General features: G+C 41.4%; 1 protein-coding gene across 1 annotated transcript in view; it reads right to left on the bottom strand.

The window, feature by feature from the left end:
* Positions 1 to 27566, bottom strand: part of ADGRD1 (adhesion G protein-coupled receptor D1) — a 251344-nt gene that overhangs the window by 188362 nt on the left and 35416 nt on the right. Inside the window, exons 10-13 of the mRNA XM_024205752.2 lie at positions 25780 to 25897; positions 23800 to 23910; positions 21587 to 21662; positions 15899 to 16040 (exon numbers count right to left, since the gene is read on the bottom strand). Coding sequence (XP_024061520.2) covers positions 15899 to 16040; positions 21587 to 21662; positions 23800 to 23910; positions 25780 to 25897 — 447 coding nt within the window. The remainder of the gene's footprint in view (positions 1 to 15898; positions 16041 to 21586; positions 21663 to 23799; positions 23911 to 25779; positions 25898 to 27566) is intronic.

The following is a 27566-nucleotide window of genomic DNA, read 5'->3' as shown; positions in this document are numbered from 1 at the left end:
TTCAATCAAAACATTGTGTGGTATCACGTCAAATGCCTTACAAATGTCTAAGTATATTACATCAAACACTATTACCTTTATCAACCAAACTTGTTCACTCATAAAAAAAAAAGATATCTAGTTAGACAGGATCTATTTTCCATAAACCTATGTTGATTGGAATGAATTATATTACCCTCCTTTCATTCTTTATTAAAATACCTGCTTCTGGCAGAATAGATGAGGTGCCACATAAGCCCAAGAGCTAGCAAAAGGTATTTTGCTGCCTATTCTGCAAGACTACAAAATTGAGTATTTCTCAAAAGTAAAGTATCCCTAAAGGGCTGCTCTAATTAACTTGCTAGAACAGAACCTTCTGCCAGCCAAAATGCTCTGCAATTTTTGTCATTAGTCAGGGATCAGTGAAGCACATCACACTCCAGTTCCACCTTCTTCATTATGAAGCTGCCTTTTGGCCTCACCAACCTCATTATGCCCCCTATAGTCAATAGGGCTGCCTTCACACCATCCCATAATTCCCCCAGGCTAAGGGAATATTCAATTGCACCATTCTGGTGGCACAGAATGGCCTTAGTCAAGCCAAAGATCTGGCTTAATGTCTCATCGCCATATAGAAGTCGCATAATTTCAGTGTAGTTCTGGAATAGAACTGCACTGTGTGAACTCTTCTGGTAGACACACGACGTGTTTTCTCATTCCTGACATTCATCTCTTGTGAATTTCTACCATCTGCTGTAATTTCTTGGATCAGGTAAGTGAAATGTTGCTTTTCTCTGATCGCTCCTGCTGTGAACAGCGTCTTCTTGCCAGGATCAGGGTTTTCTTGATGCTGATCATTTTATAAAATGGATTGCTGATTCAGACACACAAAAAACTGGACATATTGGTAGCAGGGGGTTAAGATTAAATCTTCTTTGACTTCAAACTGCTACCAGTCTTCATGTGGTGCCATATACATTGAAGCTGACAGAGCTGATTATTTTAACATCAGTTTTGCCATGCGTTGAGAGCAGTGGCCATCCCTAAAAATAATTGTTTGATCTTGATGTTTCTCATTTAGTTGTTCCTGGATAGTAGATTTTATAGTATGGCATGCCATCCACGTCCACTTTGTTTCCCACCTCAAAGGGCATCGATTAGAAGCATCTTTGCAGGTGAACAAACAAGTTTATTTTATAACAAGTACTGCAACCCACTGTAAAAAAGTAACTCTCTTTAAAGGGGCACCATTAGCAGACTAGAAGAAAGACTGAAAACTAATGTAGAGGGTTTTGAAGAACACTATGCCAAACTCTGATGTTCTTACTCATTTTTTAATTAGCCTTTACGATGAAGTCAATGGGATTTTGCTTCAGTAAGCACTGAATAAAATACAGAGGATCTAATTCTCTTCCCTCTTACACCCGGGAAACTCCACTGAAACTCAACAGAACCGTACCCAATTTACATCAATGTAAGGGAGAGGAGAATCATGTCTTACGTCAGGGCCTCAAGATTTACCCTGCTTTATGGCCTGCCTAGTAATATATCTCCTAAACTTTACCAATCCCTTCTGCTATTCATACACTGATGCCTCACAATGACTGCAGAAATTATCAGCTACCATGAGAATTAGCATGAGCTCTTGTGCAATTTATGTACAAATTGTTTTCCATTTTATTTTGATTTGGCCAGGAATCCTGCCTGAAGTTTCTCTGGGATGGTATAATTACAGCACCATTACCAAATGTAGTTTACTTTACACACTTTATACTTTTTTAGTGCTGGTGAAAGGTCCCAGGTTGACAGTCACAGAGACTCAAGTCCTTTATTGATAAGAGAGCCAGTGACAGTACCAGTTTCTTCATGCAACCGTGCCAATGTGTAATACCTCTAACTGGGAGAGACCAACACTAGAGGTGGAAAAAGGTTGTTCTGTTTCCAACAGAGAGATGAGAGAAATCTTTTGGCCAAATTTCTAACTCGCTCAAAAATCAATGATTCCAAATTTAGGATAGCTCTCAAATTTTGTGGTTCAAACTCCTTCCACTGGAGGTTTTCAAAGAGAGTCTGGATAGCCATCTGTCTTTAGATACAAGGGGTTAGACTAGATGACCCTTGCAATGCCTTCTAACCATATGGTTCTATGATACTATGACAGTGGGATAGACAGGTGACACTACTGAGTCATCGCATGATGACATTTAAAGGTGGTGGAACCGCATGAGTTGGGCACATCAATCCTGAATAAAATGAAAGTTATGGCAGCTGTATACTTCTTTTTATTTCATTCGGCTGGCCATCCCAAGAATTGCTTGCACAACAAGGTTTTCTGAGTTGCTTTCATAGCATGGGCTTCCACTCATTAAGAAAAATGTTTTTTTTTAAACGAAAAATTGTTTGAATTGAGGTGGAAAATGCTTCATTCAAAAATGTTCTGTGCATTCCAAAGCTTTTCCAAACAATCCTAGTAGTTTTGCAAAGCCTAAAGGATTATCATCTGCCCCTACCCTTCTACTCTATGTCCATTCAATATTTAGGGCCAGAACGGAATGTGTCACCATAGCGCTATTGAAGTCAATGGATCACCTTACACAAATGGAGTCGTGATGCTCAACACCAGCTGAGAAACTGGCCCTGGACTTTCTACTAAGATTGCCAACGTGTGTCAATTCATAGCAGTTGCAGTGGCGGGTTTGTTGTGGGCACCACTCCCCTAGGACCACCAACCCAAGCCACATAAGCCACAAACAAGTCATCATATTTTCAGTCATAACCAACCTTGGCTAGATGCAAACCAGCGGATCTTGCAGTTTATTTCCCTATATCATTCTTTCTCTCAATTGTATATATTTTCCTTGATGGCCAGGAAATGTTCACGTTTCTAAATTAACCTCTTTAGGGTCTGTCTACACAGCAAAGAAAAACCCGTGGCTGGCCCATGCCTGCCAACTCAGGCTCGCGGGGCTCAAGCGGCGGGGCTGTTTCATTGCTGTGTAGACTTTCAGGCTTGGGCTGGAACCCAAACTCTAGAACCTGTGGGATGGGAGGCCAGCCATAGGTTTTCCTTTGTTTTGTAGACCTATCCTTAAACAACAACCTCTTTGGAAATATAACCTCAATTCCACCAGTATCTTGATTCATCAGACAGTTATAATATTATGCTGTTGAAAAGTTTAGAGGAAAATCCAGTTTTGCATTAAATATTCTACATTTACAGACTGTGCTAACTGCCAGAGTTGATGGAATCGATCAACATTGTTTTCTGGCACAACAGCCCCTGCTTGTTAGTTTGTCAGATGACGAAGATTTGCTCTGCAAAGGGGAAAAAAATTCTGTATATGTGGAGAAAGCTCAGCTAGCTTCTTGTGTGGGTGTATTTTGACTGGCAGGCTCTGTGCAATGAAAAAAAAACACACTGATTCAGTAGAATAAATTAAATTTTTTTTAAAGGAACTCAAAAGCTCACCAGCAGTGAAGGAGCTAAATAATAGAACTGCAACAGAACGGCATGAGAGTGTCTGGTGACGCAAGCCAAGATTAGCAAAACATTTATTTCCAGTGTCTATTCCCCCATGAATCTTGTTTGAAGCAGTGGGAGTGAAAGGAAGATCACTAAAAGAGAACCCCTTACATTTAGTGTTTAGATGACACAGTGCTGTAAGAAACAGAGACAGGGCTCAGCAAAACCCCACAGATTTAAATAGCCCCAAACCCTGCATCACAGGCCTGTCTCTTATAAGAAATGCTTTTCACAAACAGCTATTAAATCGTCTTATGAAAGTGGATAAGTATCATGATCTCCATTTCACAGATAGGGAAACTGAGGCACGGAGCAGTGAAGTGACTTGCCCAAGGTGGTACAGTGAGATAATGGCTGTGCCAGGCACAGGACTCTGGTTTGCCAGCTACCAGTCCTGAATGGGACTCAGATGCCCCAAAATGAGTGAGAATGAGAGGACGGGGGGGGGGTGTATTTTTTAAGTTACTCACATTTGTGAGTTCAGAGAAAGTTCAATTTGAGTTCTGGGAAAAGATTTGGACATTATTTCATCCCAAACAGTTGACCCATGCCTGAGCCTGCTAATTCAAATACTTCCATGAGAGAAAAAGTAAAGAGCATGAAAAGAGTTATAATGGAACACTGGTTTCAGGGCAGTGTTCAGCACACAAGAAACAGTCTTTGATATTAGAACACTGACAATTAAAACAATTTGATATAATACCACTGTAAGTACAATCATTGTAGACATCTTGCCCATAGAGATCCTGGTGCTGGTAACAAGAGCTGGCCAAGAATTTTTTTCCCCATTTTTTTGGATGAAAATGGACAATTTTTAATGAAAAATTCTGTTTAATTAAAAAGCTACATTCAATCAAAAAAAGTTTCACTGGATAATCAAGCTGGCCGAAAATTGATAACCCTCCCTCAAGAGTCCAGCTGTCAGTCCATGAGCATTATGCAAGGCAAATCCTGTCTAGCTAATGTCATATCTTATAGTCTGTATGCAGGAAATGTAATACACATGTCAATGGTGTCTGCCTTAATGCAATGGACTAAATCCTGCTCCATTTATCTATCTACGGTACTTGTCTGGCCTCCGTTTACTGTAATATCTGGGTATCTCACAATCTTTAATAATAATCTTTAATATTTATTCTCACAGGGCAGTGCTATTATCCCCATTTTACAGATGGGGAACTGAGGCAGAGAGAGAGAGAGAGAGAGAGAGAGTAAGTGACTTGCCCAAGGTCACATGGGAAGCCTGTGTCAGAGCAGGGAATTGACCCTAGGTCTCCCAATTCTTAAGTTTGCACACACTGAATACTGGACCATTCTTCCTCTTTGTGTCGCACAGGAGTGTTGAGGGATGAGAAGGAACAGGGAGCCTCCCCTCCCCAACATACCTCCACAGCAGCAAAGCAAGACACACCCATATGGCTCCTTTGAGCAAAAGGAAAAGGATCCAGCTATTGCACCCACTGATTCTCCCTGGCCGAAAAGTGCACGGTCTGTCAGGCTGCACGTGTATCTAGGTCCCCCCACCATCGGTACACGCTCCAGAATTTGTGCCTATTGCAGTAAGGTATGCTTTGCAGCACATTTCCCTATAACCTCTCTAAGCCATCCTGCACTGCACCATCAGGACGACTCTGGTCCCTTCTTTGTGCATGCCCACTGCCAGCCATTTGACCCCCTTCCCCACCATTCAACCCCCTGCCCTCCATTCAATTCCCCTGTCCCTGTATCCTATACAGCTCTTCAATGTAGAAGCAGGATTTTGCCCAGTTCTTCTACAGGAGGGAATGAGTACTTTATAGTTAAGTATCTCCAGTGCTCCTATCTAGTTGCTGCAGACTGGCTTTGCGTTGTCCTCCATTCTCTCATGTGAAAATGCTTGCTTTCAAACAGAAAAAGAAAGACATCCACTTCCAAAAAACTCTCAGAAATGTGGGTGCAATTTTCAAATAAACTTGGAAGCTTTAATTATTGTCTGCTTTTTGCATATTAATCATTCCATTCGGCCATAGTTCAAAAGGCTCTACTTCTTGCAAAGATTATTCACTACTGTAACTATACCCTAAAATAGGTGCATTTTATTTCCCTCCTTGCTCTTTTTATACATCTCAGCGACTGGCATTTTTCCTATACCCACTGGAAAGCAAGGATAAAAGCCTTTCAGTAACCTTTCCAATATCACTAAAATAAATACAGTGGGCCTGATTCTCCTTTCTCTTAGCCCAGTTTTACAGGGCTGTGACCCCACAGACTTCAATGGCATTAGTACGGATCCAAATCAGAGTAAATGGAATAAAGAATCCTGTCCCACAGTTGAACCTTTAGTGAGAACAACTGTTTTTCATGCTACCTTTTTCTCCTTATTTTTCTACTCCACTTTTCTTTCTGTTATGTGGGGAACATGCTGTAGAACCAACATGCAGCTATAACAATGTCATTGGCAGCCACTTCAAATGTGTTTTTCAGCATTACAAGAAAGTAAGTAGTATTTTAATGAATGCGATATGTTTCAAAGCCAGTTTTTGTATCCTTGCTCACAGAGTTACATAAATGCCTTGGGTTTTATCCTTTAAAACAGGATGCATACTTAAAAAAAACCTGCAATGACCTTTAACTTAGTTATTTGCAGCCGACTTCTGATATTCTTGCCCATATTGAATTGTACCTTAATTCCATGAGTTGCTCTATTGAAATCAAGGGGACCACTCCGGGAACAAAGTGCTACGTAACAGGAGTAAGATCGGTGGAAGCTAGCCCTTGGTTGGTACAACCTGAAAGCTTGAAGAGACACACTACAACCCTTTACTTGGGTAAATTCAGAGTAATTCCACTGATGTTACACTAGTGCAAATGAGAACAGAATTTGTCCCATTGTCTTTACATATGCATCGTTAGAAAGCACAATCCATTCATCCATTCCTTAAAAACAGGCATGCATGCTAATTAATTTCCACAGAAAAGTCAGCGGAGATACTATTCCCAGGGCCATGTTCTCTTCAAGGCAAGTGCTCTTTTTATTGAGTTAAAAGTATATCAGCTAGCTCAGTCCAGCAGAGTCTCTTGCATCTTTTATCCACAATTCTTTGCCATGGATCTCTCTCTAGGGGTAAGTAGTCACTATCATTCTAGCTGCTCTATTTCTTTGCTTCCAAAGATTACTCACAGGATTTTGATTCTAGATCAAAAGATAAGCAGAGGTGTTTGGGTCAGTTCAAAGCTATCCATTGCTCAGTGGTCCCTAGCTTTCTGGTGAGTTCACATCAAAAGCAGAAAAATAGAAGCCCATGGCAAATGGCAGAGCAGACAACCAGTACATATCTCCATTGCCTAGATCTCATATTGCAGCTTGATTGAATTCGCTTGCAAACATTTCACATCTAGTCTGATTTTATTATGTATTTTAAATAGAAATGATCATAGTCTCAAATTGAATATAAGCAAGTCCTCTTATCCAAAATAAAAGCAAAAAGGAAGTTGCCTATGTACGCTGAACCTACAATGTTTTAATTAGAGCTGGTTGAAATTTTTCTATTGAAAAATCTTCCCATTAGAAAATGTAGTTTTCACTGAATTTCATGTTTTCGGTGAGGAAAATGTTGACGTCAATAATAATTTTCAATTTACTGATCACACCTGACCCCCCCAACTGCCAGCCCCTGCCCTCCAGACTCTCAGCCCAGCCCACACTCCTTGCCATGCCCCCCTGCACCCTACATCCCCCGCCTGGCCCCCAGAAACCCCCTCACCTTTCCAGATGAGCTCCACATCCACACAGTGGCAACACCTCTACAGCCCAGATATGGTGGTGTTCAAACAGCTGGAGCAGGGCCAGCGGATGCCTGGGTACCAGAGTCTATGGGGGCCAGATACGGAGCAGTAGGTGCAGGCTGGGCACTGGCATGGAGCCTGGTGGATCACTGCACTTGTGGCCAAAGTCCTGGCAGCCCTTGCGTTGCTACCAGGACCAGCCCAAGCCACCCAGCATCTGAGCCACGGTTGCAGTTGTGATCTTACCCACACCGGGGGGCGAGGAGCAGCTGGGGAGTGGGTCGGAGCACTTCCCTGACAGCATGGCTGGGGACCGCTTCCTGCTCCTCAGAGCACCAGCTGGCAGCTACTCCTCATCCCCAGCCAACACCTCCAATCTGCCATTCTCAGAAATCTGCTGCCCAAAGCAGCTGCCTAGTCTGCCTATAGCTAGAGTGGCCTCCGCTCATCACCATAGTATTTGAGCACCTCCCAATGACTAACAGATTTCATCCTCAACACACTCGTCTTATCGCCGTTTTACAGATGAGGAACTGAGGCACAGGGTAGATTAAGTGATTTACCCACGATCACAAAGGAACCCTGTAACAGAGCTAGGAATTTAACCCAGGCCTCCCAACTCCCAGTACAGTGCTTCATCCACTAAACCAGATTTTCAATGCCTTCTGTTCCCACCGATTGCCTTTCGTGACCCCGCTGGAGGTCGTGAGCGACTGACTGAGAAATACTGCTCTAGATTGTCCCTCCTATTCATATCCCATGACCAGTCACCTGATCCACCGAGCTATTGCACTACTACCACAAAAATCCTTTACATTTTGAGCCAATTTACTCCTGTAAAACTCTCATTCATGCAAATGAATAAATTTGTTCTTCACATTAAACACTGGCAATTCAGCCTTGCTTTATGCAGCATATGTTTTCTGCCATTTACATAAAAGTGACACAGACTGAATTTCTTTGCATAGCTTCTAGAATCGCACCAGATCAGTTGCAAGTGGTCAAAAAAAATATCAGTAGGTATACAGAAACACTAGCCACCAAATATATGGAGTTTAGATTCCAGAAAGACCACATCAAGAGAGCATACTGGATGATGTTTGGTTTTAATTTGAGAAGCATTGAATATCCAGTTATTTAGTTCTGAATATGGGCCACATTGAGAGTCAGGCTACATATCCAGGCAGGGTAGAAAGAGGGAACAAGAACCTTGGATGGAGGCCTGTACAAGCACGTGGAGCTACTCACCTGTTCACTCCAGGTGGGCAGAGAGTTGGCAGAGTTTGCACTCCACCCCCTCAATTGCTGCCCAGAATAGCTGAGCTAGTGCATGGGTGGAGGCAGGCACTAGTTTATTAGTGGTATAAACAATAAATTACTAGTACTGGGAACAAGGAAGAAGCAAGTCAGAGTCTCTGTGTCACATCCAAGGCTAACCCAGGGATGCTGCAACTTACACACCTTTCCTCTGCCCAAGACTGTGCCTAAAGGCACAATCGAACCCTATAATTCTCCACAGTAGAGTATATTTAACAGGCCTTAAGGATACACTCAAAACTAGTCAGCTATCCCCTATTTTCAGTTAAAGTCTCTTTTTTAAAAAACAGACTGTATTGATAGTAGAATCTATCGATCACTTTTTCCAGTTGGATTTCAGACATCACTGATAAAAGTTCAAAGCAGCTAGTACTTCCCCTAAGAATGAGCTGTTTCAATATTGAATCATCCTGAGACTGAAAGAACAGGACAAAGTTCCAATGTGAATGTATTTTATTTTGTGTGCAACCAAACTCTAGGGATGCCACAGCTCCCCTGCCCAGGAAAGCAAAAAGTTTCACTGTCAAATAATGAAAACTCAATTCTGGACCAATCAGAAGAGGGAAACAATAGATCCTGATTTCTGTATACATAGAGTAAGGCTGAGAGCATCAAAGTTGCCTAAAGGGTTTGAAACCCATCTCCCATTAGAAATGAATGAGAACTGGCCCTCCAGATATCCTAAGCAACTTTTAAAATCCAGCTGGAAATCCCAGTTATTAAGTTACAAAAAGATCTTCTCTCTTGTCCTGCAAAACTACAATGCTTTGCCCACAAAAGATTTAAACTGTTCTGGGACTCCTTTTGAAACTTGTACCCAAGGTTTTTTTTCTAAAGTGCCCCTTCTGCCTCTAAAACTTAGAAAGTTGGCCTTAAACTTATTCACACACTGAGTGAAAAATTATGCATTTATCACACTGGAAGCAGCAGCAGCAGCAGCACACTTTGAACTATAGAAGTAGAAAGTTTCATGTGTCCACACATTTCCTCCCAGTTTGGATGAGTTTTTAAGGGAAGCCTTAAAGGGAGCGCGGCATTGAGTAGAGTTATGTGATTCTTGCCGGGTTTGGTTCACAATGGGTTTTTAATCAATTGTAGTTCATGTCATTTAACCGTGAGTCTCAGGTTCAGCTGAGTTTAATACTGTGAAGGGGAAATCCAAGACAAAAACAGTGCATATAGTTAAGCTCTGCATTATTGCACCTGGATTTGTAAGGTTTCTCCATGGTTACTTTGACCCTGGAGGACCTACCATGTGATCACCAGTCACAACTATTATAATAAAACCAAAACAAAACAATGAAACTCATCCACAAGAGAAAGAAAAACTGTGCATGTCCAAAGATAGGAAAAAGTTTGCTTTCCATTTCACCACAAGCTTCACAGAATCAAAATGTTTTTGCACAAAACTTCATTGTCATATCTAGCAGAGTTAAACATCATTTTAGTTGCAAGAGGTTCGCATAACTAAGCTCTCGGGAACCTGATTAGCTAGTTTTGAGCTGCTGTTATATCAAATGTGAAAGAAGCTCAAAAACCATCCTAACTAGAAATTTCCTGGAGGTTCAAGGACAGAACCAGTGGTTGTGTGTCACAGCTTTGTTAATTACAGTATAGTGAAAATGGTTGCTTGCTCAGAAGACTAACAAAGCGAGAGAGTGGGATGCAGCATTAAACTAGTCTTTGTTTTGGGGCTGTGTTGTCAGCATTGTTCATTGCAATGAGGGGGACATCAGAACATGGTGGGGGGAAGGCAATGTTAACAAGAGGTACTATAGGACACCCATCAGCAGGGGAGAGCACTAGAGGGGAGAGAAACCCCATGATTTACTGTCCAGTTAGGACATTTTTCTCCAGCTGGAAATTTCTGAAAAAACTTCAAGTAACTTAGAAAAGCAGGTGGATTTTATTCACCTGATTCACTTGGCACCAGATGTTTCCTCCCATATTAGCCAGCTAGGAGGCAGTGGCATTGGAACAATTTTTATAGTGTGGGTGTTGAAAGCCATTGAGCAAAACTGTAAACCCTGTATATGATAGAAACCATTTCAAGCCAGGGGGTGCTGCCACTCCCCCAGCATTCCTAGTTCCAACACCCCTGCTAGGAGATGAGAAATTTTGATCCAGAGTTTGAGAAGAGAGAGGAGTCACCTGTTCACCCTGCTTTCTCTTTGCTCATTCTTGACAAATTCCCACAATGTTTACCATGTGAAGACAAAGGCCAGAACTCTCAAGCGAAGAAACCTTCCTGACCAGGTCCTTTTCTCACCAGGTGGACAAATGTGGAGGACATCTTTGTGTGACTGGAATGTTGACAGAGTGTTTTTAATTGCCATGATGGAGAGTAAAACTTCCAGGGAAGTCTAAGGGCCAAATTTCCAGGAACGGTTAAGAGCCAAATATAGCAGTGGTGTCAATTTACACACAGGGTCCAAACTGGTGAAAAAAACAGGTAATATCCCTTCCCTCCACCTCTAACCTCTTCTTCTTCCCCTATTTTCTTATTTCTCCTTTCTCCTTTTTTCTCGCCTGCATTTAGATCCAAGATACAGACCTTCCCCAGTAGAACAAAGTACTCAGGTCCAAATCTTAATAGGTGACAACCTTAATTCAAATTAGACATGACAGTTCTAAGTTAGATATGGAAGAGAACGACAGCCAAAGTAATACTCTATCTTAAAAGAAACCAAGAGGCATGAGAGTAGTTGCTATACTTCAGAATATGCAGTGATAGGGTCACACAGAGGGCGAGTATTTGAAACTGGTTTTGTTATTTTACGGTTTTTGGAGCTCGGAATATCACGTATGATGTTGGGGTAATGAGGAATGACAGGCATAATCTCTCTTCTCAGTTTGGGCTGTGCCCAATGTTCAAATTTACTCAGAACTTCAAATCTGAACCCCACCCAAACCAAACTATTATATTCTTTCCAGCCCTGTCTCCCTTTGGGTTTCATTGAATCTATAATAAGGAATTCTCTTTGGAAGCCAAGACTGAAACCCATGGAGGCAACTGGACTGATCTCTCTCTCTTTTTTCAACAACCATATGAACAGATAGATTTTGAAAATGATGGTATAAAGGCATTTTGTAAAACTTAGAACATATGGATTGAATAAGGTAAAAGCATTACAGTAGGGTCAGACAGATATGCTCCATTGGATTGTCTGGGATTGGGAATGGGTCAGTTTACAACAAATATGTAAACATTTTCATACTTGCCTCAAATCTAAAGAAGTCGTGAGGGGTGGGGGGAAAGGACTGTTTTGGGATCTGATATTTCTACACTGATATTCCCCCACAGTCATCTTCAGAGCTAATGCATCATGAGAATACCTGACCTGCCATTCACAGCTCCGCTAGAAGCCATTCAGGGGTCACTCAATAGCATTCTGATCCCTGGTTAAATTTGCCGTGCTGGCAGATAAAACTAACCAACAACTTTTTGTTTGCAAACTGTGTAAATTTGATATAGTATTATTAAGAGTCAATCCCAAACAATCCAATGGAGCAGATTTATCTCTCCCAGCTGTAATGCATTGAAAATCTCTCTGTTCATAAGCTTGTCAAAAAGAGACAAGCGAGAGATCAGTCTAGTTGCCTCCAGGGGTACTCCATGAAACCGACAATTAGACCTGTGTGAGTAATTGATTTTTTAGTTTGGTGGCTGAACAATAAATAAATAAATAAATAAATAAAATCATTTTGGGTTCACAGAAAAACGAATTTTTGCTTCAATGTTTTCATTGAAGTTGGAAAAAAATTAGTTTGGCGTCCAATCATAGAATCCTGAGGCAGGACCAAGTAAACCTAGACCATCCCTGACAGGTGTTTGTCTAACTGGTTTTTAAAAACCACCAGTGATGGGGATTCCACAGCCTCCTTTGGAAGCCTGTTCCAGAGACTAACTACCCTTATAGTTACAAAGTATTTCCTAATATCTAACCTAAATCTCTCTTGCTACCGATTAAGCCCATTACTGTTTGTCCTACCTTCAGTGGACATGGAGGACAATTGACCCCTGTCCTCTTTATAACATATTTAACATATCTGAAGACCGTTATCAGGTCCTTCACTGAATCTTCTTAAGATTAAACATGCCCAGGAGCGCTGCCAGCTTTTTTGCCGCCCTAGGCGGCGGAAGGTCCCGCCCCCGAAATGCCGGCCCCGACAGAGGCGGCGGCGAAAGGTCCCGCCCCCAAAATGCTGCTGACGATCGGGGCGGCCGAAGATCCAGCCACCACGGTCGCCGCCCCCCAAATATTAGCACCCTAGGCGACCGCCTAGGTTGCCTAATGGGTTGCGCCGGCCCTGAACATGCCCAGTTTTTTTAACCTTTCCTCATAAGTCAGGTTTTCTAAACCTTTTATCATTTTTGTTGCTCTCCTCTGGACTCTCTCCAATTTGTTCACATCGTTCCTAAAGTGGGGGGCCCAGAATTGGACACACTACTCCAGCTGAGGCCTCACCAGTGCCATGTAGAGCAGGATACATCACCTCCCACGTCTTACATACAAACACTCCTGTTAATACATCCCAGAACGACATTAGCTTTTTTTGCAACTGCATCACACTGTTGACTCATATTCAATTTGTGTTCCACTATAACCCTCAAATCCTTTTCAGCAGTACTACCACCTACCCAGTTATTCCCCATTTTGTAATTGGGCATTTGATTTTTTTCCTTCCTATGTGTAGTACTTTGCACTTATCTTTACTGAATTTCATCTTGTTGATTTAAAACCAGTTCTCCAATTTGTCAAGGTTGTTTTGAATTCTAATCCTGTTCTCCAAAGTGCCTGCAACCTCTCCCAGCTTGGTGTCATCCACAGATTTTATAACTCTATTCTCCACTCCATTATGCACTCCAGTGAAAATATTAAATAGTAGTGGAACCAGGACTGACCCCTGCAGGACTCCTCTAGATACACCCTCCCAGTTTGACAGCAAACTATTGATAACTACTCTTTGAGTATGTTTTTTCAACCAGTTGTGTACACACCTTATAGTAATTTCATCCAGACCACATTTCTGTAGTTTGCTTATGAGAGTGTCATGTGGCACTGTATCAAAAGCCTTACTGAAACCAAAATAGATCACGTCTACTTGTTTCTTCCTATCCACTAGGCCATTAAGTCTGTCAAAGGAGGAAATTAGGTTGGTTTGGCATGAATTGTTTTTGACAAATCAATGTTGGCTATTACTTAGAACCCTATTAACATCTAGGTGCTTACAAATGATTGCTTAGTAATTTGAAATGCTTGATTTCGTTTTGGGGTATGTTTTTTAAAATAAAAATAAAATCACGGTAAAACTCAAACCTAAAATGCACTTTGAATTGAATAAAAAAAAATCAAAAACACTGCATTTCAAAATTTTCAAAATTAAATATTTTGATTTTTTCAGTTTGTTTGTTTTTTTAAATCAAAACTATTTGGTGAATACAAGCCATATTCACAAAATGTTTCAGTTGACCTGAATCTGCATTTCTCAGCTGAAAAAAGTTTTGGCCGAAGAATTTCTCCCAGCTCTACTGATGAATTTTAGAAACCTTTTCATTCTTCATGCATCGCTCTTGGTACTAAGATCTAGCAATGAAAGCCTTTGAGCAACTCCCAGACATGATATCAAGGCATAAAGTTGAATTCTCAGAGTCTTTAACTTTTAACTATAGCACCTTTGGATATGGAACTTTCTTCCTTATTTCATCTAATGGCAGATGAGGCATGTTTCTATCATCAATAAAAAGAAACCCCCTCTGTCCTCTAACTTCCAAAATTGACACATGCCGGAGTTTAGGCCTGTAGCTCAAAACAGTTGAACATGCTGCTATAATTTGCCAAACAGACAAGACACTAAAAATCCTCAGACTTCATTCCCACGTGTGACAAAGATTCCCGAACACAGTGTTACACACAAAGTACAAACCAACAGTTCTCCTTTCATTCCAGCAGTTCCCAGCATCCAAATGGCCAGCAATGAATGTTGTGCTACAGAAGCTGACGCACAGTGCGAAGGTGTTTAACCTATCCTTATAATAAAAAGCTGTACAGCCAATAGGAGATAAGCATTAAAATAGAGGTCAGTGCCATGCTCAGGAAAACTGCAGGTACAAAAAAGATGCATGTGCATAATGAGGTTTTGGTAAAGTATCTCCTATCACCTCAATGCTACTTGCTAATATATACATGTGTACACTAACGCTGTCTTATGTGTATGCTTGTTCCTCCTGCCTGAAATAATCACTGACATGAGAGTTGACTCATGCAAACAACGGTGTATTCGATTAGATATTGGATTAGATATTCATACACTCTGTAGTCTGGGTTAACGGAGTTAACAGTCAAACCAGAGAAGGAAACAAATGATAAAGGAAACAATTCTATCCATGCACCAGCATCTTGATGCCCCCCCAGGACTGACAAATGGAATACAGAAAAAGTGCAGGGCAATTTAATGGGCTGTTTGTGAATCGTCATATTAAAGTATCAAGGGTATCTGAATGAATGAAGCAAGACATATTTCTTTAAATCCAACAGCCAGAGCCCTCACCCCAGAAGTGCCTGTCTCTCAGAGGCCACTGGGGACATCCTTCAGAACTTTCTGTTCAGAAACACATAACAAAATAACTTTCAGATTCATGCTCTTAGACTTTTTCTCTCTAGCCCCATGCACCTACAACAGAGCAACTGGGGGAGGGGAAAACTTATATTTATGGCTGGCTGGAAAATGTCCATTTAAAGGAAGCCTCAATGAAAAATGCAGGAAAATGGAAATTTTCACATTTTTCCATTTTCCACCTCTCTCTAATAACAATATTATTCAATGCTTTCTTGAGTAGGTCAGTGCTCACTGCATTTTTCACACTAACTCCTCTGCCTTCAGAACAAACTGCTCTACATTGCCACTGCAAAAGAAAGAACAAACAAACAAACCCACTGGATCATTAACAAACAAAGATACCCCTTTCTCAATGAGTATGCAGTGATTCATAGCATATGGCACTTGTTGTAAGTTACATATATACATAAACAGAATATATCCCAAAGGATCCAAATCAATACTTGTTACGTAACCTTCTTATCAACGGGGTCACTAGTCAGTCTTTTGTGGCACTATACAAACAGATGCAGTCCCTGAAATATGGCAGTTGGGAAAAATGCAAACCATATTTTGCAATCATAGATATCAGCTGAGTCATCACTAACATAGCCATATCAACATCATCAATGAAGAGAAACCTCCACAGATGCAAAAAGATCGGAACAATCAGTCATGGTAAGAGTGTAAACTGGAAATTTCATTTTCACTTACCAATTTATGGGTGAGCCGAATGGTAATAAGAGGAGATCCTGACAGATTATGAGACAAGGTTGGTGGTGGCTCCACCTTCAGGGAAATAATATAGCTCATTGCAGAGATCATGTAGCCTTTATAAGCAGCAGCCTCAACGATTCTTGGAAAGGAAGAGCAAAAAATATCAGGAAGTGGGTAAAAGAGCATTTTAGCATTTGCAGTGCATACTATTATGGGCTGATCTAAGTTTGGTCAGGAGAAAGTTACTCCTTCGATATGTGCCTGCTGCTCTGAATTCAGTGAGTTAGGCCATGTACTAGGGCCAAGTTCCATGGATAGGCTGAAGGTCCAAATTGAAGGACCCTCACTGAGCTGCAGAGGTGGAGCCCTGTCTGGTGTGTGGTGTATTAAATGCTGTCTCTGCCTGTTAAAGAAAAGTAAGAGCTGAAAATGCAAACCTGCTGGGTCAAATTCATCCCTAGTTTAACTCAAGTTAAATCAATGGAGTTGCACTACGGATCAGTGTGGCCTCTTGCCTCTGAAACAGTTACAAATTCAGTGTAACAACAAAGAATTAATCTGGTTTTTAGTTTAAAATGAGGAGGCCAGACCCTCAGCTGATGTAAAGCAGCACAGCTCCATGAAAGTCAATAAAACTATGCCAATTTACAACAGCTGGCGACCTGACCCTGTGTAACAAAGAGCAGAACACGTTTAAGTCAAGTTTATTTCTTTTTGAGTGACACAGCTCAGCATTTAACTTACTTACCTCCTCCACCGGTCTCTCTATGTGCTGGATTGTATTTTTTATATATATATATATATATAATATATATATATATTTTTATATATATATATATATAAAATCATCTCATGGTAAGCGACACATGTACAATAGAATTAACCTTAGATCAATGCACTGAAGCTATTAACCTTCCTCATTATATAGCTCTAGTATGGATGATGCAGAGTCAAAACTGTGACCATGCACGTATCTGCATGAAACTGTTTAAAAGATTAAACTGTACCAGTCATAATTTGCTGTTTTGTAAATATATTTCCTGTACATCATAAGCAAATATATACACGAGACACCAGAATCACAATAATCTCAGTCCCCTTTCATCAAAATCGAGACCTCAGTCCTGTAATTAGGTCCATGTAAACAGACCATGGAACCTCCCATCCCATTTAAGTTTTGCATGGGCACTAGGATCAGCCCATGAACATCTTCTCACAGGATCAGGAACAGTTCTAGTAGCTAGATATTACCATCGGTATTCCTTTGTTCTGTTTCTACTTAGCTTAGCTCATCTCTTTTGCTGCTCTTTATAAGCCTTTTTAAAAGTGTTTTAGATTATTAGAGACAATTATACTACAGGATGGATTCACACAAATGCATGATGATCAATCTGAGTAACTGCAGGATACGTTTCTGCTGCAGAGAAAATTTGATATACTTATATGAGCAGATGCTCTATTCCTATGTAATGATTAGGAAGCCGGCTAGCTAAGAATTTTTTCTAGCCCTGGTGAATTTGACCATACATAAAACAAAAACATTTTTTAAAAATGTTCAGTTAAAATGCTGGGCAAAATTCTGCTCTTGGTTGATCTTAAATCTGGGTCTCTACACATTTAGGAAGAGCTGAGATCCACTCGGTCAGAGTAGAATTCTGACATAGATTTGAAAAAGAGTCCCATTGATCAAGACCAAGCACTGTTTACATTAGCAGAGCATCTTCCATCATTCACTCCTTAGCATTAGATCATGCAGACAGATGAGTGACAGTTACAATGGCAAATGAAAATGCATGGTGAACTCACTATTCATTAGCTTGGGTTACCAAGCAAAACACACTAGCCTGTTTGGCTGCTCACAAGAACCATGTAACTCACTCTCCACATCACAATCTCACTTCCATCAGAAAAACACACTTCTTTAAAAACTTATACCACAGTGGTTTCTTGGTGTGTTTCTCATACTGACTAAGGACATGGCTACACTTGCAGATGTAGAGTGCTTTGAGTTAGCCCAGCCTTCGTAGAGTGCAGTAGGGAAAGCGCTGTAGTCTGTCCACACTGACAGCTGACAGTGCATTGGCATGGCCACATTAGCAGCTCTTGCAACGGCCACAGAGAGCAGTGCATTGTGGTAGCTATCCCAGCATGCAAGTGGCTGCAACGTGCTTTTCAAATTGGGGGGGTGGGGTGGAGTGTGACAGGGAGTGTGTTGTGTGTATTTGGGGGGAGAGAGAGTGGGTTTTGGGGGGGCTGAGAGCATGTCAGCATGCTGTCTTGTAAGTTCAGACAGCAACAGACCTCCCCCTCACCCCCGCCTCTCTCTCTCACACACGGCATTCCACAGTAATGGTTTGCTTTGTCTTGGAGCAGATGAGCAGGCGGCTGTCAAACGGAGCTTTCAAAGGGCATATCCAAAACAATGACAAGAGTGGCCACTTGACTTAAGGGGATTATGGGACGTTTCCGGAGGCTGATCAGAGCGCAGTAATGCAACACCTCATTCACACAGACATTGGGGCGCTCCAGCGGGGGCGCAACTAATGTTATTCTACTCGCCGAGGTGGAGTACCAGGAGCGCTCTAGTCGTGGAGTCAGAGCACTCTACGTGCCTTGCCAGTGTGGATGGGTAGTGAGCTAGGGCGCCCAGGGCTGCTTTAATGCACTGTAACTCGCAAGTGTAGCCAAGCCCTAAGAAGAGTTCATTTCAGACATTAACTGATGTCATCAAATTGCACAGCTGGGTTGACTGAGACAGAAACTCATCTAGATTTGTAGGACATATGATCTAACTCTGTTCTATAACCTCTAAATGATATTAGCATCATTAGGGATTATTTCTGATCCCATTGCACTCAGTAGGAATTTCATGCATACAACAGAGGGCAGAATTTGCACCTCAGAGTATGTACAGTTATACTCAGAGAAGGGCTCACAATGTGAAGTTTGGATCCAGATGTGTATCTGAATTTTGAGCTTGCTTCCCCAAAGTCTGGGGATATTTGGATCCAGGACTTTTGTATGCTGAATTGCCCGGTGTTCAAACATATTCACACCCAGTGCTTTAGTTCATCTCAGATTACATCCCATCATTTAACTCAGTTCAGTATTTTGTAATGCTGCAATACAAGGCCCAGAGCAGTACGCTCATGAATCTGGATACATGTGAAAAAAAACTAAAACACAAATAAGAATCTGGCATTTCTCTCCATAACGCCACATTCCCCAGAACCACTGTCTAATACTAATGTATGTTACAGGATGAAGGACCTGTAACCTGTCTGACTTCCATGGGTTACTCCAGATTTGCACCAATGTAGGACTGAGAGCAAAGTCAGGCTCAAAGCTTCTTTAGGTTTTGATTCCCCTTCTTAAAGAACCAAAAAGTGACTCTTCTAGAGAGCTCTGGTTAGACGGTCTGAAAATAGAACAGTCATCTGGCAACAAAGCGCAAAAAAATGTCGATATGTGCCACAAGGATAATGAAATTCTGTCATGAAGAAGAAACCAGACAGACTGTAAATTATAGGTGCCCAATAGTCTGAGGCTAAAGAATCCTTAAAGGGTGTCTTTAAAACAACTACTCTGTGGAAAACATCATTAGAAAAGATTATTTTGGTGAGACTTAAGCCAGAAAGGTGCAATAGCAAAGCGCACCAAAGTAAACCAAGGGAGAAAGAATTGCACACTTATTATTTTTCAAGCATTCCTCAGATATCTGATGCTTTGTTCCACAAAGGAAAACTGCCAAGCCAGCATTCCTTGGATTATTAAGTTTCAAAACAGGCCTCTGGACGGGCAAACCATCTAGAACGCCAGAGACATGATTCTGTAATACTAGATACACTGCAAATATTTCAGGTAGCCCAGGTTAATATTAGAAACCTAGAGGCCACTTTTAAACCAAGCATTCCTTAAAAATTATGCGTTCAGGGCTGATCCTTCTCCCACTGAAATCAGTGGCAAATCTTCTATATGCTTCAATGGGAGTAAGAATGGGTCCAGGATTGTCATGTTCTCTCTCTGCAGGAGTTGAGACATGGGAATACAGAACTACTCAATGTTCTTAAAAATGGCAAAATTGGCCCTGTTTTGCGGTCAGATCCCTATGCAGGATCAGAGCCCAAGACTGATGATGATGAAATCATGAAAATGCCTCGGAACTCAGTGATTTTAGGCTGAAGGTATTTACACACTGTCTTTATCCTCGCTAATCTTTGACCTGTGAGTCAAGATTACATTAATTCTCTCTCTCTGTGGGAGGTTAAAATTATGGTCTATTTCCCTTAATAAATTATAGTGAACATACATCTTGAAAAGCTAAACCCTCAAATTATTGCCTCTATTTCTTCATATCAGTAAGAAATATTGCATGCTGCTGATATAATTCTTTCACACATTCCAGTAAACTACCTTTATTTATTTAATTTATTTTTTGCAGCAAGAAGGGTGCATGTTATTTTTTATAAAATTAAACTGAGTAGGAAATCATACAATTCTTCTGTGATCATTTTAACATTGCTTCAGCATGATCATAAGTGGCCCTAATTTAGGGGTGTTCAAGTGGTTTCAGCAGATTGCAATCTCCCCTCCCTGGCATATGGCTAGATAGGAAGAAGTCCCTGAAATAGACTGAAGCTGGAGTCCTGAAACTTTCTTCTGCTGTAGCAGGGAGTCCTGGCATGGGAAAGACATAATCACTGCCCTAATCAGCAGAGATTTAAAAAATGACCAGTCTAAAAGGCAAATGTAATGACTGACAAGCACCGCCTTGCAAAATTCCCTAGGAAACTGGCTTTCTGAGATGTATATTGCTCCTAGTTTATTTGAACTTATCTGCTAATGATTTCATTGGCACAGTGTATAAAACAAAAAGGCTTTTGATGTATTGTCTGATTTATTATTGCAAAATTAGTTTACAGGTTTATGGGACTAAAATTCATAGCACTTTTGGGGGAGAGAGGTTATATACTGCTGCATTATTTAAATACAAACAAATGTCACCTTTTTTTTGAGACAGCAGAAAAGAAACATAATTTAAATTCCATATAAGGCATTAATTCAAGGATTAAATATATGAATCTGCAATATACATTTCTGATGGATCAGCCAAATATGTAGCGGAAGAGTTTAGAAAACAGACAGACAAATCACCAAAGAAAAGGTTTTATCCCCAGCAGGAAACACGTGTCTAACAAAGGGCTTTACTCCACGACTAAAGTCAATGGCTAAACTCCAAGGGGAGCAGTGTCCAGGCCCATGATGTCGGATACACTAGTTGTAAAGAATAATTGTGCCCATTTGTGCTTAGTATGCCACTAAGGCCATCATAACGCTACTACAGCATGGACAGTTCTAAGATCAGGGGTATCGTTCGCTATGCCGCCCTCTCTCTCCACCAGCTGGATAGGAAGCAGCAGCAATGGCCTGGGCTGGAGCTGAGTGCAGAGCGAGCTGGGTCCCAGTCCCTGTCTCAGGCCAGCCATAGAGGAGGCACAGACCTGTGCCTGCCTCCACCCTTCTCCCCACCACCTCCCTGCCCTCCTCCAGGATGGGACCAACTCACTAACCCCCCACAAGCAGCGACGGCCTCAGCAGGGGGGCAGAAGAGCCATGCTGACACAACTTTGCCCTCCTCCCCACCCCCGGCCTTTTCTGAATGATGCCCCTGCGTAGGATACTTACTTGGTGTCCATAGGGTTGATGTTCCGGAAGAAATGGTGCATGTTATGGTAAAAAAGGCCCACAATGGTAACCCAAGCTGTGAACAAAATCAACAGGAGAGATTATACTTCAGTGTGACAGCCCTGAGTGAGACGCTTTCCTCATCTAGGTATGAAACTCCATGTTAATTTAGAATCCTGACTTCTGCAAACCTTCACACCCTTTACTTTAATGGGAATTCCAGTTGCTCCCATAAAGAAATTAGAAGGCAATCTGCAGTCTGCTATGCAATGTTTGGAACCGATATCAGGATAATGAAAGGAAGCCTGACATCTACTCACCATGAAAGTGTAGAGTTAAACTGTTAAATTAATCATTCATCCTTTATAAAGTCACCTCAGAACAAAAGGCAGCTAAGAGTGGCCATGTGACATACCAGAGCATCCAGGATGCTTAGAGTAATCAGAAGGACTACTTGACTACTAGCAACATTCACTGGCATCTTAAGCTCATAAACACAGATGAGTAGTTTTTGTTTCTATTATTTGTTTGCTGTCTGCATATGAAGTATTTACAGCTTCTCCAACACTTTAGTGAAAAGACAGATGCCCATTTTACAAGTGTCAACCATGCAAGTGTCCTTTATTGTCTTGGTCTGATGGGTTCCAAGTATTTAGAATGTCAGTTGCTTAAGGTGGGATAATACATTTTAAAGGCTAGCTCATTTGAACAGCCTAGCAATGTGGCCTATTAGTTGAAAATGCCATTAATAAGATTTTAGATGGTTTCTAACTCCCTAGAAGATGCAAATTAAAGGTCGTACAGTTTGGATTCAGTCCAAACCACTGGACACAATAATGTCCCATAAGAAAATGCCACATGGTGGAAGAAGCTGTGAGTGGTATGGGGAAAAGGTCCTTTCATGTGGTATTTTTGTTATTTCAAGTTGTGTTGTGCTCTCAATAATTCAAGCTTCACAGAACTCAGAGAAATTGCAAGCATGAGCTCCCTGCCAGTGCAAGGAAACAAAGCTGTGATCATAAATCAGGTAACTCACATGTGGTGCGGAAATACTTCAGTAACTACTGTGCTATATAAAGTAACTAATTTTGTACACTGTATTGAAGAGGACCAACCTGCCCTTGCAGAAAAGTCTCTGGAGGAATCCCAGATGGTTCAAGGTTTGCTAAGGTCCCAACAGGCCACCCAGACTCTGAGCCCTTTTCCCTGAAACAATCCTGGCAGAGGTCCCCTTCTGAGGAACGGCTGAGCGATCTCATTGCTAAGGGCCTGATCCAAACCCCACAGAAATTAATGAAAAATGACTTCAATGAGCTTTGGATTAAGTCCTGTTGTAACACACCTTCAGCTTGCTCCATTTGTTCTACTCCGCCATGACGGAGGAAGTGGGAAACAAACAGAGGGAAGGGGCTTGGCAAGTGGTCCCATTGAACCCAGGTGAACAAAGCACCTGAAATTTCAGTCCCTGAAGTAAGAGGAGAGAGGGCAGGGAGAAAAGATTTTGCACACTGCTGCCTCAAAATGAGCTTTAAAAAGTTAGGATGCTAGTGGATAAGGGAAGAGTTCTGGGCCACTGCTCTGCTTGCACAGCTGGAGGCAGGACGTAGGAACCTAATTTTGGTCAGTCTTGTTTAAAAAAAATTTGGCCACATGTTGTGTTTGGCCCAAAACAAGATCCTCACTTCTTTCCAACCCCAAACCTTGAGGTTATTAAAATCCAAACTCAGATCTGCAGTTGAATTTTGCCTTCTCGCCTTTTCTCCAATGCCTATTGTATAGGTATTCCTTTCTCTTTCCTTCTTCTGCTATTTAGCTCTGTAACTTTACTCTTTAATTCCACCAGGTGTTTTGGGAAACTGTTAGCACAAAAGATGCTATGCAGAATAAGTTTATACTTTACTGAGGTAAGTAGTTGATTTGATATTAGAATTCCTTGGAAAACCACCAGTTCTGGTGGTTAGAAAGAGAAAACATTAGCTCCAGGAATTGAAGTTGCCTTGATGTAAAATAGTGCCAAGATTAAATAGTTGTAATATATATGACCTAGCTGTATTACTCGAGTTTTTAGAAACAAGAGGAAGTAACATTAAAACAGTACTGAAAATGCAGAGCTAACCAAAATCCCTTGTCCCCATGCAAGAGCATTTCTGGAGTGAGTGATTGTCAGGATTAGCTGCCACCATTCTACTCCTCCCTGCAAATCTTGCCCTTACCTTTGTTATGAAAAGCTTCACTGGGGATAGAAATATAACTCCGTCCTTGTGATGGGAAGCGGTAGTGAGACAAATTCAAAGTCTGAGGAGGCATTTTGACCAAAGAGTAATCTGTACAATAACCCAAAACAAAAAATATGATAAAATCAATAACGTTTACAACCTAGTTGACCACAGAACTAGAGTTTGCTCTTTTAATAGCTACTGCAAATCTTGACTGTAAAACCCCAGCTGTTTGTGGGTAGGGAGGAAGAGAGTAATCCCCCACTCCCATCAAGAATAAAATTGCTTTCAAGAAGTTCTGACTTCTTTATGAGTGGAAAAAGTAGTATATGAGGTGTTAATATACCATGGATCATTTGGCAGTGTGCACAAACTGAGCTTAACGAGGCACTGAGGTAAGAAAAATTGATTGATACCTCTCTCTTTTTCCCCCTGACATTTTAAAGACATTATTTTAGAATCTTACTGCTCAATTTTAGAATGTCAGTGACCAGGACCGTGTGGTGGAAGAGACAATTTGCATGTGATTCATGACTTCTCTTTTCTTATGTAGCTCACAATGTAATAGGGAAGAATACCAGAACTAATCAATTATTTGTAGCTAAAGCTGGGCAATGTGTTGGACAAATCGTTTATTCAATGAAAAAAATGCAGCTTTCGTCAACCCCCAACGATTTATGAATTTGACATTAATAGCTTTGGCCGTTCACAAAACAGGCAGGAAGTTGAGGATAAGGATATGGTCGTGGTGGTGGTGGTGTTTCTGCCATCACCCCTACCGCCACTCACTTATAACTTTTAGCCTAGTGGTTTGGGCACTCACTAGGATGTGGGAGACCCAGACTCAAATCCCTGTTCTGGAACAGACATGAAATAGACTTTTCTGATTCACTGAAAATTCTGTAAAAATTCTAATTCAGTTCAACCTGAATTGAATATTTTTCTGATTTTTTCAGAATTTCCATCAAACTGAAAAAAAAAATCAATTATTCATCCAGCTCCCTTTGTAGCACCTAAAGGTCAACTGAGATCAGGGCCCCACTGCGCTAGATGTTGTACATATATATATATTATGAGAGAGCCGCCAACTCCATGAAGGACTTGCAATAGGTGTAAGATAGACGAAAGTTTGTCCCGCCCTTCCATTCTCTTGTCCCCAAATTTAAATTTTGTAGCTTTCAGACACTTACAGCTTCAAAGGCTTGTGTAAAAAGGCTTAAGCAGAACTTTAACTGTTCACGTATCAATAAACTAAATCCAGAAATAATATACAGGAGCATTCACATTCTCCCCCCAACCCACCCAGCGCCCCCAAAATGGCCATCCCCCAAAAAGTCAACAGTAAAAGGAAACCAGATTGTTGAGCCAAGCTGATTACCTTTGTCTAAACTAACTGTATAATCATCTTTCTGCAATTTATTCAATTTGTTGGTTTAAAAGAGAGACAAAAAAAATCCATTTCAACTTCCTTCCCCACACTGACAAGTTAGGAGCGGCCAGCGAAGAAGTATTTATTACAGTCAGCCAGTTTAGAAGGCAACTGAAGATAGGTCTATACTACAATCAAAGGCCTGCAGCATGGCCACAGCTGACCAATGTCAGCTGACAGCAGGGCTTTGGAGCTGTGCTCCGGCTCCGCACCAGCTCCAGGCAAAAACCTGCAGCTCCGCTGCTCCGTGTTCCAGCTCCGGGCTCCGCTCCAAAGCCCTGGCTGACAGGCTCTCAGGGCTTGCGCTGTGGGGCTATAACATTGCAGTGTAGTCATTCAGGCTCGAGCAGGAGCCCGGGCTCTGAAACCCTGCAAGAGAGGTGGGTCTCAGAGCCCAGGTTCCAGCCCGAATACCTACGCTGCAAATTTTTAGCCCCGCAGCCCAAGCCCCACATGCCAGGGTCAACTGACCCAGGCTCTGAGATTCAGTGCTGTGGGGGTTTTTATTGCAGTGTAGACATATTCTGAATGTTGCTGTTCCATCCTACCTGCTACAGCTGATGAGCCCTCAACGGTTACAACGAGTGGGTTTCCTCCCAGATTGCAGGCCAGGTGCACCATCACGTTGTCAATTGTTTCGATTAAACCTCCAACAACAGGAGCAGTCTGGAAAAAGAAGGCATCTCAATGATAAAGCAAAGCGCTGGTCTAAAATCCTGTTCCTACTGATCACATACGTGTACCCAGCTTCTGTTAATGATACATCCTATTTCCTCTCTCAGGGCCACACAAAGTAAAAATACTGCATGAGACTGATCCTGTGAAGCACCGAGAATCTCCTGAGAGGTGCTGAATGAACCTTGACTCCCATTGCCATCAGTTGAATGGATGATGTTCACCATCAAAAGCATGATCAAGCCTTGCATTAAAGAAGTTATTTGGGGAATGGTTTAAATGCTTGTTTCCATATATCAAGACTGGCAGAAACTGGTGTCTAAGTCAACAAGCAGATACCACCATCATCAGATCAGGAGTTTAAGTATATCTTGGCCATCATTAGAGCTCCATCAGTGCTCCCCTAACAAATACCAATTTTCAAGGAGTGTATATTTTGGCTGGAAGGCATCCTTCCAGGCTGAAGCTTGGTATACAATATCTCAGAGTGAGTATATAGTTTTTAAAACATATTTTATTAAATCCATTTGGTTATTTCTTTCAAGAGAAGCTTTCATGTAGCAGAAAGCTGCCAAGTTTCAGACTAAGAACTTAAATCCATTGGCTTTCTGCATCTTTCACCAAAGCCATTTATGATTCAACTACAGCGTGATTTGTCACAGCCCATCCACTCCTCCTCCCTTTTTAAGGTCCAATTCCGCATTCCTGGCTCCTTAAAACTTGATCCTGACAAACACTGAGAAACTCCGGAGCACTTCCTATTAGCACCCTCTGCACTGCAAAGAACGACACCCACAGGTCAGATCCTGCACACTCTTAATCCGGTGAATAGTCTTTACTCATGTGATGACACACATGAACAAGGACTGAAGGAGTGGGCCCTTAACATTTCAGTAAAGTCATGTGGCCAGATTCTCAGTTTATACATAGCCAGAATCAATGGAGCTATGCTGATTTACATTATCTGAAGCTCTGTCCATAATCCTCAACTTGTTACACACTACAATCATTTCCATTTCAACATACAGTGATGTCATAGTACTGGTTATGACATCATAGCAACAGGATACACAGAAGGAGAAACTAAGCTATCAGAGCTATTCAAACCACACATGGGTCAAATTCTGTTCTCACTTTCACTGGTGTAAATCCAGAATAACACCACTGAATTGATTTACTCCAGTGTAACTAGAAGGAAAGTTGAGAGCAAGCACTGCACAGGAATGAAGACGAAAGTATCCTCTCAGCTCCTAGTTCAAATGTGATCTTTTCCAGAGTGTTAGTCGGGAAGAATTGTTGCCTGTGCTGTATCCATTTTGTAAATATGGAGATGGCTTCCCAGGCACAAGATATAATTTAAAATGAAAAAAAAATGCTTTTAAAAAGTCCTATAAATATCCACGTGCAGGGGATACATTAGTTCTTTTACATGACCACTTTCAAGAAGAAACTGCCAAGTAGGCTAAATTCCATGTAGAAATTATCTTTGTTAAATACCTGTTTCACTGACATTGCCCATTCCTTTGTAAACCTCATTTTTTATACTTTTTTGCCAGTCCTTATGGAATATCTCAGAGCAGTAACACAGAAGCTTATTTTAACTCTCAACAAACTGTTGGGGACCCCCCCTTAGGCATAGCTACCAGGTAACTCGGGAGAG

The sequence above is a fragment of the Terrapene carolina genome, unplaced genomic scaffold, assembly GCF_002925995.2.
Source record: "Terrapene carolina triunguis isolate 2854851 unplaced genomic scaffold, T_m_triunguis-2.0 Scaffold234, whole genome shotgun sequence".
Taxonomy (NCBI): Eukaryota; Metazoa; Chordata; order Testudines; family Emydidae; genus Terrapene; species Terrapene triunguis.
This window is presented reverse-complemented; position numbering and strand designations above follow the sequence as displayed.